Source organism: Leptonychotes weddellii, chromosome 8 (genome assembly GCF_054177405.1).
Source record: "Leptonychotes weddellii isolate Sample4059 chromosome 8, ASM5417740v2, whole genome shotgun sequence".
Lineage (NCBI taxonomy): Eukaryota > Metazoa > Chordata > Mammalia > Carnivora > Phocidae > Leptonychotes > Leptonychotes weddellii.
The window spans coordinates 98,057,261-98,070,455 of record NC_138376.1 but is presented as its reverse complement, the minus strand read 5'-3'; the positions used below and the strand labels follow the sequence as shown (position 1 = coordinate 98,070,455).

Sequence of the window (13,195 nt, the reverse complement as noted above, 5' to 3'; positions counted from 1 at the left end):
ATACACAATCCATTTAATTTTTAAATTTTTCTGGCAGCAAGAGAAATACCAGCATGTATTTTAAATTTTATTTTTCTATTGCATATCTGTCTAATTGCATGGCAAAAAAGTATCTAACCAAATGCATGAGCAAATTGAAATGCAAACCAAAAAAAACATGACTTTTATTTTATTTTACTTTATTTTATTTTTTAACACACATTTTTCTGCTTTATTGAATGTGACAGAGTCACGCTTTTCATTCACCATTGCTTCTCTTTTTCCACTGTCTGTGATTTGCTTGCCAGGAGGAGCTACTATTCTTACTCCTACTACCTGTAAGTAGAAAACGGGTGATATACAACTTTACATGTGTTAAAGATGCAGTATCCCTTTTCAAAAAACAAGAACAAAAAATTTTTAAATGTTTGTGATTTTGGTGATGTTTTCTGGACTCTAAAATATAAAGTTTAACCATTAACTTACTTTGTTAATCTTTTTAAAAAGGGATATTGTATTTCTGTATGTTCAGCTACTTTTAATTTTATTTATAATTTTCTGTTAGTAGCTTTAGACTACAACCCCAAAACATCATTTATTTACTTAAGTCAAACCTGTAACTTATAAACATGATACCTCATACCACAGATCAGGTCAGGTCTAACTGTGATAACGTCTTTCTCCACATTTCCAGGAATCCAGGACGGGTTATCACTTCAGAACACCTTTGGTCTGGCCATCTAGGCAAGCAGTATGCTCTTATAAAAACAAATGGATAAAATGATAATGTTGCAGTGACAAACAAAAAAATCTTTTTAGGAAAGAAAAATTGAGTTGATTTATCATAACTTAAACAGGACAATGATTTTCTAAAGCCAAGACCAAAAAGAATGCTGTGATCCTACACAAAACACACCTAGGTGTCCTCTATTTCCTTTTCTCTTCCAAACGCTTAGCTCACCCTATACTTGGGTATGGAATATTAGTTTGAATAAGGACAGAGAATATTGTTCCCTCTATTTCTCTAGTCGTCTTAAGTTTATTACCTTAGATGCCGGGGTATTCATCCAATCCAAAAGAATGATAGCAAAAAATGTTCTTGGACATTGCTTTATCAGTTTTGATTCACCAACTTTTAAGGCTTAAGGATTGTGATTAAGTATGTTTGGGGACATTTATCCCACAGTATTTATTTTACAAGGTAAATTTAAGCTAGCTTTACAATAAAATTTGGTAAGAGTCTCAATGACTGTAACAGAGGTCTGCCAATATTTTAAATATTATAAACGCTGGCTTCTTATAATCTGCTAAAACAAGCAGGTGTAAACTAACAGTGCTCTTAGCTTATTGTGATGAATCATAATATCCTTGTTAAATCATGTTTGATGAAACCAAACATAATTAACTGTACCATTTCATATAATTATGGAACACTTTTCCTCTTTATAGCCCACCCATATATCCACCTGCAGAAGTTTATGCTGTTGGCTGCTTTGATAATGAAAGTCATTTGCACATCTGTCAAACTCAAGTAGTTGCAAAATGAATTGCTTAACTGTCCTGAAGTGTACCATATATACATACATTATATATATACACATTTTTATGTGTAAAGTACAGAGTTTATTTTAATATATATATATTTATTTTAATATATATATATAATATATATATATTGCTGGTTGCTCAGAGAGAGAAAAAGCATTAAACGTGTAGGAATCAGTAAGTACATGTAAGAATGTCAGTAAGCTTACCATTAACCATCAATGTACCTGTAATGTTAGAATGGGATTGCTTTCTTAGTGGATGGATAACATTTCTTTATTCTAGGCTATATAGTAGGTTATGATACTGTTACTGTAATACATAGGGCTATTAGCATTATTAATCATAATTTCAAAAGAATGTCACAGAATATGATTTTTAAAGCTTCCTTAAACATACCTAATCTAAATCTAAACATATCTAATCTAAACATACCTAACCTGAATTGGAGATTTTTTAACAAAAGTAAATAAATAAAATTTAAAAGAAAACCAATTGTGATCTTTGAGCTAATGTTCATTGGCAATGTCATAGTGACCGTCACTCATGATCAAAACACTTAACTCTAATGTTAATTTTTATTCTGTAATAACCTGAATTAAAGCCTACCTCACAGGGTTGTTGTGAGGGTTAAGGTATAAAAACCAAGTTGATAATGCATGACTGGCAAATAGTAACAAAGGTTATAACTCCCCCATAATTTGTCATCTAACAAAGGTTTGTGAATCTTAAAAGTCTTTCATTGCCATGAAAACTTTATCAGCCGTACATTTGACAAGTTAATTGCTTATTTTTCCTTAATCACAAAATATACATATAAATTATGTATGTTTTAAAGTAAAGCCGCAAAGTTTAAACCTGTGTTTTCTAAATGCTTTGAACTGCCCATCCTCAAAATATTAACAGTATTTTTAATCCACATTTCAAGTTGTGTTATTTTTATCCAGTTCAATCTCAAATTTTTTGAGGGAAGACTTCATTCTTCTTGCCCAAGAAACAGAGATTGGAAGCTATTTCTTAAATTGTTTTTTTACTCTTTTAACACTTTAAAGGGGCAAAACATTTGTGCTGTATTCACATTCTTGTTCTCAAATTTATAACAACTAATGTTTAATTCCTAGATGCTTCATATTATGTACTTGTAATGTGGCATTTTTAAAAAAATGTCAGCAACTGGGTATAGTGGAACAGTTTAGGCTCAGAACCAGGTCATTCTTCACTTATTATTAGATAAATAGTCTTGGGCAAGTCATTTAACTTGTCTGAGCCTCAATGAACTCATCTATACAATTAGAATCCTCATGCCTTTTTCAGTGGTTGATCTGAGAATTAATTGAATTAACAAGTGAAAAGTGTGATGCATGTAACAGGCCTAATTCATCCATTCAACAAGGATTTATTGAGTGCCTGCTATGTGCCAGAGATGCTGTAAGTGCTCGGAGTAATGGTCCTTCTCTCCGTGGAACACACAATGGGGAAGCAGAAGGATACTTGCACTGATACGTGGTAAGGATTGTTATAGGCAGAAAACATGGTGCTATAAAAATACCTAGCAGGGGAGCACCTGGGTGACTCAGTTGGTTAAGTGTCCGACTCCTGACAGCTCAAGTCTTGATCTCAGGGTCATAAGTTCAAGCCCTGTGTCGGGCTCCATGCCTAGCTTTCAAAAACAGCAAACAAACAAACAAACAAACAGAAAGCTACCTAGCAGGGAAACCTAACCTGAGGTGGGTTGTATTGGGATCCGAGAAGCCTCCTGATGCAGTGAGACAGAATGGAAGCTAACCAGATACTAGAGGGAAAAAGGAACATTGTAGGTCAAGGAACAAATACCTTATATGGTGGTCTAGAGGTAAGTTTGGAAAGTAAAGTCTACAGACTAAAATATGACCTGCTGATGTTTAATTTGCCCCATAGCTGGTTTCGAAAAATAGATCAACTTGAAAAAATCAAAAAATCAGGAAACTTAACATAATATTCAGATTCATGACTTGTCTTTAAAAATAATTTTTAAAATGAGAAGCTCAACACTGGGATCAAATGCCAGTAGTCACTTAGGCCAGATTGCCCCCTAAATGGCTTTCCGGTTCTCCACCATCCCCATCCTTCCATACAATGTCTTAGCACTGGCAGCAGGACTCATCTGTGTTCCCTGTCTGAAATCGGTAAGATTTTTGCAGGTTTTTAACATTCACCCTAGCCTAGAAAAAAGAGATAATAACCCTTTCAACGAATACAGGAAATATTCCTAATAAATGATGGTGGTAGTGGTCATTTTGTCATTGTTCTTATTACTAGTACCGTCATTACCATGATTATTATTTCTTTAAAAAAATTAATGCCATTTGCATCCTAAAGCTTAGTTTCTGGCTATCTTATTTCAGTGTCAAATCTGTTGTATCACTATACTGGGTATTTTGGGTATGTACCCCTTGAGGCCAAGTACTATTATTCTCAGGAAGGAAAATCCAGAGGAGCTCTCATATTGCCACAGTAGTTTTGTAAAAGAAAGGCCCTTGGACACAAACAACCATTAAATGAGCCTTTAAAAAATATTTGTAGTATATTTACTCTAGTACAGATACTAATGAGAATCAGAAGAATATGTCCTAGTTAATGATCTAGCTGAGGAATAATTCCAAGGCAGCATAAACTGCTGCCATAAACATAATCTGGCTGCTACAGGCTTTTTGAATGCCTTTATTTATATTATATATAAATTACCTTGTTAATGTGAAATAAATGTTTTATATGCCCTTAATGGTTTTTTATTGCATGTTTTATGTGTAACATTCACAAAGAACCAGAATGTGTTTCACATCCTTGATATATGAGATAAAGATGTCAATATTTGAGTAGCTCAAAAGTCTCACTCTACTAATTTCTAAATCCCCTCAGTTATTTGCCCTGCTGCACTATAAGGCAGTTCTTCAGTTAAGATTCTGCCATGTGGTTCTAAAACACATTTTTAGGATGTAAAAATGGCTATAACTCAAGATTATGATCATTTGTATAATATGTCAACATTATATTTTCCAAACTTTTCTCAGGGTGCTTTTCTTACACGGTATATAATTTTTCCATATATATGTATATTTGCATTAAATCTAGCAGTGGTAAATTCTGCAACTCTCCAGATTAAGTTGGGATTAATGTTATAAATATACTGCTAAATACGTTAATGCTACACATGTTGCATTTTTACTGAATAATAAAACAGAGAATGAAGAATGGGATTTCTTTGTGCATTTTAGTTGGGTGACTCTAGTAAAATAAACTTTAAAAACTAGTCATGTTATTCCCCAGAAGAACTTCTAAAAGGTGATCAAAAGAATTAATTACCTGAAAACCAAAACTTAGCTTTAGCTTACATTTTCCTTGAACAATTTTACTAAGGAAGTATTTATTTATGGCTTTAATAAAGCATAGTTATAATTTATGACTATTTTAATACAAGAAATGAAAGGCTTCGATTGACTGCTTGAATGTTGAAATATCCATATGACAAATAGTTTTGTAGCTACCAGCAGATCTTGTTTGAATATACAACCTAATTCCTGAAATTAGGAAACTTAGAGATTCCAAACTACATCTATATGTATTCTTATCCTTGGGCTTTCTTGAACTGCTTACTGCTAGTGTCAACTCTCCTTCAAGCCTCACACTAAGGTTTCCCATTTGTATTTGCCTTGGCAGCAAGCTTGCTAAAAAACGCAAAGACGCCATGGGGAATACCCGGCAGGAGATGACTCACATGGTAAATGCTATGGACCGAAGTTATGCTGATCAGAGCACTCTGCATGCAGAAGACCCTCTTTCCATCACCTTCATGGACCAGCATAATTTCAGTCCAAGATGTAAGTTCTTCATTAAAATTTTAATAAGTGATTTTGAAGCCCTTTAAATCACTTTGAATTCAACACATTACCTTTGAATAGTGAGAAAAAGTAAAACAGAAATGGACAAAACAGCCAGAAACAGAAAAAGTGATAGGGAATATTATAGAATTTTTAAGAGGACTTGTTTTCAGTCTTGATGCTGGATTTAGTTTAACTGCAAACTGTATGACTTTTATTGCTGTATCATAAAAGATATTCATATACTACTTAACACCAAATCATATGTTATTGCTCTAAGTTGAAATACTTGATTGCCTACATAAAATTAGTTCGCTTCAGAATTTATTTATAATTATTTTGCCATTTGAGTCTTCTTTCGTGTAAGGTAAAGTTCCCTTAGAACTTTAACATCATAATTCTTTCTGGGAATTATTGGCATGGGTGAAATTATTCTATTATTCTATAAAGACTCCTGGAGAATTTCAGTAATAAAACATTAACTAGGGGAAAGAAGAGACTACATGCTTTTAAGTATCTGATGAGCAATCCAAAAATTTACTTGTACTGGCAGATTGGCAGGGAATGGCAAAATCCATCCATCCATCCATCTGTTCATCCATATTAAAAATTCCTAATGTTGATCTATAAAGGCAGGACTTCTAAAACATTTACACTGAAGTACTACCTCATGGCAGATGATTTGAATAATTGCCCCACAATCAATATTACTGTTTATCTTCAGATTTCCTATGAATTTTATATTCTGTTCTATAGCACTGTGTTTATTTTGGTACTTAAATTTTAAGTGAAATTACCTGACTGTTTCTTCAAATCCTCATGTAAAAGTGATGCATGAGGAAGGCAAGTCATGTTTATCCCTGGCCATGTATACACAGAGGTATTCTTAGATTCCAGAGATTTGCTTACTCCAATTTGAAACATGTATCTAAAGGAAAGAAGCAAACAAAAGAAGTATTATTTCCTATACAGATTATATACATACGGAGTGGTGAGGTTGAGAAAATAAAGTATTTGTAGGTTGTGTGTATTTATGTCTTTTCAGAAAGGGAAGGTTTTTTCCTGCGGTGTTTAGCTTGGTGAAAATTTTCAGTAATTATTGGCCCTAAAAGCAGCCCATCATTTTCCTTGATATATATTGACACCAAATTAATAGCTATAACTATGCTGTATGAGTCATTTTGGAATTTAATTTTAATCATGATGGGCCTTTTTCATCTATTTTACTTCTATTTCACTATAAGATAAATGATAGAGAAAAACATAAAGTACTATTTTTGTCGAAAATAAGTTTTGCTGAAAATATAGATGTACCATCTCTCTAACCACTTGATTTAATAATTAAAAGGGATTTGAAAGCATGTTTGTTCCCTAAACTTTTCTACCTATTGCCTATGCTAGTACTTTATTAGGAAGCTTGAATTCAGCAGTGTAACAACTACAGATACCCACTTTTGAATTTGGATTCAAATTTATGAATTTGGAAAAAGGATTAACTCTATTTCTTATGGTTAGCTGAAAAAAATTTATTTGTAATGAATATGAAATAATTATTTCCTTAAGTACCTTGCTTGATAGATCTAAATGGGTCTCTCCCCCCCTCCACACCGTTTTATAATCTTTATAATGTCACGTTGAATCTTCCTGACTTTTAAAAATTGAACAGAATACTGAACTTTAATTATAGACACACCTTTCCTGGTGTTTTGAGATAACCCAAGCTGAAAAAGAATTTTACCTTTGCAGGTTATAATAATCAAAGTTGAATAGTTTTATTTCTTAAGAAAGCATAAGTCTATTTTAAAGGAAAATTGTAAAATACAACTTTAGGGCAATATATTCCTTCATGAGCTCTGTTTTCCTGCAGTGCCCAATGATCCACTTGTGCCGACCGCTGTGTTAGGTGAGGCCCTAATTCTTTATCATTGTTTCTTGCATGGATCACACATCCTTGCATGAGTTATAGCTTTGTCTACACAGTAATTATTTACAGTGTAGGAAGCAGCTTGATTTTGAAAATTAAGTCATGATCTTATCAAAGAGAGCAACTGTCGTCAAACCAATCCGATCTAGTGGATTTCAAATTAGTAAAATGCTTTTTTTAAAGCAACATATTTTTAAAGTCTTTGTTCTGTTAGATTTGGAGCAAAAGTACAATGGCCCTTAGTATATGACTAACGTTTACATATGCAGGTTAGCAGAATGAACCCAAATGCACACATCTCAGGGGCCCGTGCTACCTGAATGATTAATCTATATATAAAAATCTACTTGATGGAAAGATTTTTCTCAATCCTCCTAAGTTTATAGCAACTAAAGAACACATTTCCAAGGAAACATTAAGAATGTGTGCATTTGCTTTAGTTTTGTCTTTATTAAGAATTTATAAATGCAGGCAAAGTTACTACAATATTAATGTGGAGTTCTGCATTCTATATGCATCTTACGTGATGTGTTATCCTTCAAGAAATCTAGAACAAGCCAAGGCTTACCTCTATACAACATCTAAGACAAATGGTATTGCTAGTGATGAATAAGGCCTTTTCAAATGTAAAATTAATGTTTAACTGTATATTTAAGAATGGAATGAGTTTCATTTTAATTTGTACTCTATTCCTTGACTAATTACACACCAATGATTTTTGACCAGCTTACTTATACGTTAAGAAGTTCTATATATCAGTTTTACCCCCGTGTTTCTAATATTTAAGATTTAACCAAAGAAATATGGAAATTGCCAGATAAATATATCTTAAAAGTTCCCAATTCTCTCATTAAATATAAAAATTCAAATTTCTTGTGAACATAATACCTTATCTTACATTTTACGCATGTTTTTATTATCCATGTATTCAACATTTAAATACATTTTTAAAATATTTGGGAATAATACAACTAATTCAGGTAAGGGAAACATACCTGTTTTTTACTAAAATAATTATAAATAATTTTATAATATAGAGAATATATATTCTGAAAAACTCTGGAAGTCAGTGTTCTCTTTTTCTGATTGTACTCTCCTTTTGATGTCCACACCAATAATGAAACTGGAAGTAAATCATGATCATTGGGATGACACCAAATACCTCTGAAAATGTCATCTTCTGTTAAGCAGAATGCTGCAGAATGCTGTCACCATCAAATTAATAAGTAAAATTCAATTAAAATATTAAAAACTCACTGAGGAAAAATTAGTTACCTAAATGTTAAAATTTCATTACAGTAATATTCTAAGAAAATGTTGAATTGGATCCAAGTCTCAGTTCTCCTGGGGACTCACAGTATGAACCCATGGAAGTGCCTTATGTCTTTGCTTTCCCATCTGTAGACTTTTTCACAGTTTTGTAAAGAAAAAATGAAATAATATATGTGAGTTTTACAAACTGTAACATTTAAAAGATTATTGTAAGAATTTGCCCAATGAAAACGGGTATTTATGTTTAAGGAAGGCTAGAGTTAACACAACAGCCATAAAGTCTACCCATAGAAGCAGTTGTTATGCATTTTATTTCATTTTGAAAGTCAAGCTGGTTGGTGTTTTTAAAAAATATATTCTTTAAGAGCTAAATCTCATTAATCATATCAGATGTAGAAAGTTTGTTGCATTTTTCATCATTCTTGGAATCATAGTGTTTATGGTTACTTTGCATCCACTTGATTTTGTATTTGTAAAGCAATTTTTGAAATCACTTCAAATATTGCTTGATATTAATACCTACGTACCGATCTTAAAAGCGCTTTGAAACTTTTCATATTGATTCATATTTTTGTTTTTTTGTGTTTTACTGCTTCATTGGGTTAAAGTCCCTATAACTGGTAAGTGCATTGCAAAGAATTCTAGAAAACCTTTCCATCAAGGAAATATTCGAAGTTATTATTCTTAAATGTGTAATAAGGATAATGATTAGAACATGTACTCTCCCTAATAGCGACATTATTAGGTGGTATAATGAGGTGGAAATGTATTGAGATTAATAATACATATGTGATTATTTTAATGAATACTGCTCTATGTATTGCTGTGTTAAAGCTTAATGCAAAACAAAAAACACTGTCTATTTCATACTGGACATACCGTGTAAGATTTGGAATATGGGTGAATTCTTTGTTTCTCACTGAGCCTTTTATAACTGTAAATATTCTGCTGCTCCAGCAGGTATGATATGAGCTCTGAGCCTGCTCCACAGAGCCTGGGCTACCGTATTCCAGCTTGGGTGATTGCATTTTGCCTCTCCGACATTATCTGTCCTCTTTACTTCTCATCCTAAGCTGTATATTCTGTGACAGTGCCCAAATCAGTGGCTTCTCAATTGAATTTTTACGTTCACCTTTATGTCAGTCTATTGACTGTAATATTTTAGCAAAGACAAATCAGTTGAGTGTAGTCTCACAGGAAGTAAAGGAAACTCATGAATCGTGTTTGCTAGCAAATGTTGGTGTGTAGAGGGGGTGGGCAAAACCTGAGTTGGGTGGTTAGGTCACAACAGAATCCACCAGGGGTTTTTTGGATTCAATGTGAGATTTTTAGAAAAAATGCAAAAAAAAAAGAAAGAAAGAAAAGAAAAGGGAAAAAGAAAAAGCATTCACCCTAATAAGGGAAAGTAAAATAAATGCAATCAAATTAAATTATAAACGCACACAAATCTGATTGTGGGGTTCTTTTTTTTTTTTTTTTCCCTTCTCCAGGAAGAAAAAATGTTTATCATGGGGACAACAATTCATTTTTTGCCATATCCTATTTGTAGAGTTGGTGATAGAACAGGCAAATGTACCAGCACTTGAAATATGTTTAACTGTTAATTAAATATCGTTCTCTACAGTATGCATTATCATTAAAAACAAAAGTTCCCCTAAGAGTGTACTTTCTGTTCTGTTAATGAATATGGCAGTATAATGCTTTCCAAAGTAATGCCCCTTAAAACATTTGTTTTTGTTTTGTTTTTTTTTTAAGTGGTAAGTTTAAATGTGGTAAATATAAGCATGCTTTTTCTCATTGTAATGATTAGTGCTGTGGTCATTAAAATAATATTTATTCTTCATAGGTATAATGTTCTTGTTCATTTCTTCTTATGACATAAAGAGACTTAAAAGTTTCATTTTCAGCTAATAACACAGTGGGGATGGGGCCTACACTTAAATGTGGGTGGTGAGGGATTCTTTAACAAATTCGTTCACTGATATATATTTGAGTGACTGCACCAGTCACTAGGAACAAAAAGACAACTATGACTCTGTTTCTACACTTTAAGCATTCAGAGTTTAGTGAAAAGAAAGAGATCAGGAGACAAATGACTAAAATATAGAGTAAGGGAAAGGACACATAGAACAGGAGGCCATGGGAACATAATGAAGGAGTTGTGTAGCTCAGCCTGGATGGGTCAGGGAAGAATTCCAGAGGAACAGCCTATGTATTTTGCCCCAGAGACATACCCTAGTTCTTTCACACAGCGGCCAGAAGTCAAAATATACTTACAGTAAAAACAACAACCATCGTAATAACCCAAAGGGGTAGAGACTGAGTATAAATGCATGCATAGCCTGGCTTGCGGACATAGTGGGGCCAGGGGATGATTCTGGAGAATGCCCGTGTTTCCCACTCTGGACTGTCCCGTGCTCAGAAGCCCCAGGTGGCAGAGTAGGCCCACAAAGCCACAGAGAGCAGCCCTTTGGGGGATGGTTGCCTAGATGGGGTCTGTGAGTGAGGTTGGGATATGGTGGGGAAGGAGTTTGTTCAGTTTACCCGCCAATGAAAACACCTCTCCAAGTTGACAGCTTGATCTTCTGGTCCTACTCTATGCTGCTGTGACTGCATATACAAGAAAAAGGAAGAACTCAGCAAAATCTCCCACTTATACTTTCTAAAAGTGGATCAGATGTCTACATCTCACAGCATTCGTTATCTCGATGACATAAACATAATATACCCTGACCTCATACCTCGAGCTGATGTAAAAGGCTTTGTCTGTATAGGGAAGCCGCCCGAGATCTATTGCTGTATTTCTTTTTTCTTCCTCCTGTTATCAGAAAAATCTTTAAGTTCTTACAATCCTCTTTGCATAGATATATATTAAACAAGATAACTTTGTCTTTTTTTTAATCTTCTGGAATCTGAAACCCACCAGATGAGAACCACAGTGCCACAGCAGAGTCCAGTCGTCTTCTAGATGTACCTCGCTACCTCTGTGAGGGGACAGAGTCCCCTTACCAGACGGGACAGCTGCACCCAGCCATCCGGGTTGCCGACTTACTGCAGCACATTAATCTCATGAAGACATCAGACAGCTATGGGTTCAAAGAAGAATATGAGGTGAAAGTTTCAATGCTACGTTAAATGTTATTTCTAATCGTAATAGTGGAATTGAACCTTTTTTTTCCTCCCTTTACCATCACAAGGAGTGGAGTCTACTCCATAGACTCCAATCTTGTGTCTCCGAGAATATCCTCAAATGTGTATGGGGGAGAAGGGGTAGACGAAATTGAAAGAAAGGGCACTTTCTGGGTCAAAATTCGCTTGAAGAATTCTTAAATGTTGGATTCCAGAATTTTACTATGCGATTTAAAAACCCCTTTGTTAGACCTTCTATTTCCCCCCCACAAAAAATCCTTTAACAGGATCCTTTGAGTCCCATTGTATCACTACAGAGTCGACCATTTGAATGACTGAAGCAGTAGGTACTTCTCTGCCTCTTTGCTTGTTGACCCTCTGTTGAGAAGTGGGGGATGATCTTTGTGTTCTAAATGTACTGCTTGTCACTCTTAGTTTTCTTTGTGGCTTATTGGTTGAAAGTGGCCGGGAAGAAAAATAGAGCACTGCGAATCTAGACAACATTAGAAGCCAAAAGAAGGATGTGGGAAATTATTCTTCCAACTTGATTTCCCCTTCCTCCTGAATCCAAAATACAAGTGTAAGTCATACTGCCACAGGAAGTGGTTTAAACTGAACATCTCAATAAACATAATATAGCAAAAAGGAAAAAGTTCCTTTGCCACTCGGCACTTACTGAGAAATGTCAGCCTCGGGCATAGAAGGAAGTTCCTCCACCACCGTACTCATAACCACCATATACACACATTTAAAGTGAAAGAATCCAAGCAGTACTTGACTTTAAAAGATCATCTGAAATGCATTCGACTGCATGAAGAATCTTCTGAACTCTGTATTTTATTTACAGATGGCTGGTATACCTGAGTTTGGGAGCAAATAAAATTAGCTGTGAATTTTGAAAGTTGGTTTGAGATACACACCGGAAACACTGTGCTGTGGCAAGAAAATAGTGCAAGGAATTATAAGATTCTGCCAGAGCTGGGGGGTTTTTTTGTTGTTGTTCATGTGTATTCCTGTGTACCTCACTTCAAAAACCGTTGATTCTTTGAAGACCCCATTTCCTGTGTTGAGCAAAGTTTAAGTGTTACTGCAAAAAAGAAATCTATACCCATATTTTGAATTGCTGCATATGGTAATTAAACCAATCAGCAAATTCATCTGTTCCAAGATCCTTGGATAAGGTGACTCTTTTTAATTTTCATATGGTCCCTTGTTGTAGAGACTCTGTCCTTTTCATGATCTTCAAAGAAACTGAAATGGGATGTATTGCACACGATTTAATGAATAATTATGGGGGAAAACAGGTTTTCTTTTTCCTGTTATAAATGCTAAGGGAAAAACATTTGAAAGATACTCATTAAAAGTAGTTTTGACGTTTTGATGCTTTCTCTACTTCCATCTCTCAGAGTTGTAGCAATCTTAAATTTGAAATTGTTTCAAGCTCCTTTTTTTTTCCTAAAGTTGTTTTTTTGTCCTTATTTTGAACTCA

At 34.2% G+C, this 13,195-nt stretch overlaps 1 protein-coding gene across 4 annotated transcripts in view; it reads left to right on the top strand.

Moving 5' to 3' along the window:
• The window catches only part of PTPRK (protein tyrosine phosphatase receptor type K), a 532,644-nt gene that overhangs the window by 494,271 nt on the left and 25,178 nt on the right, over nt 1-13,195 (top strand). For all 4 annotated transcript variants that reach the window (XM_081828970.1, XM_081828968.1, XM_081828967.1 and 1 more), the window contains exons 15-16: nt 5,221-5,381; nt 11,504-11,688. In XM_081828970.1, the coding sequence (XP_081685096.1) occupies nt 5,221-5,381; nt 11,504-11,688 (346 nt within the window). The remainder of the gene's footprint in view (nt 1-5,220; nt 5,382-11,503; nt 11,689-13,195) is intronic.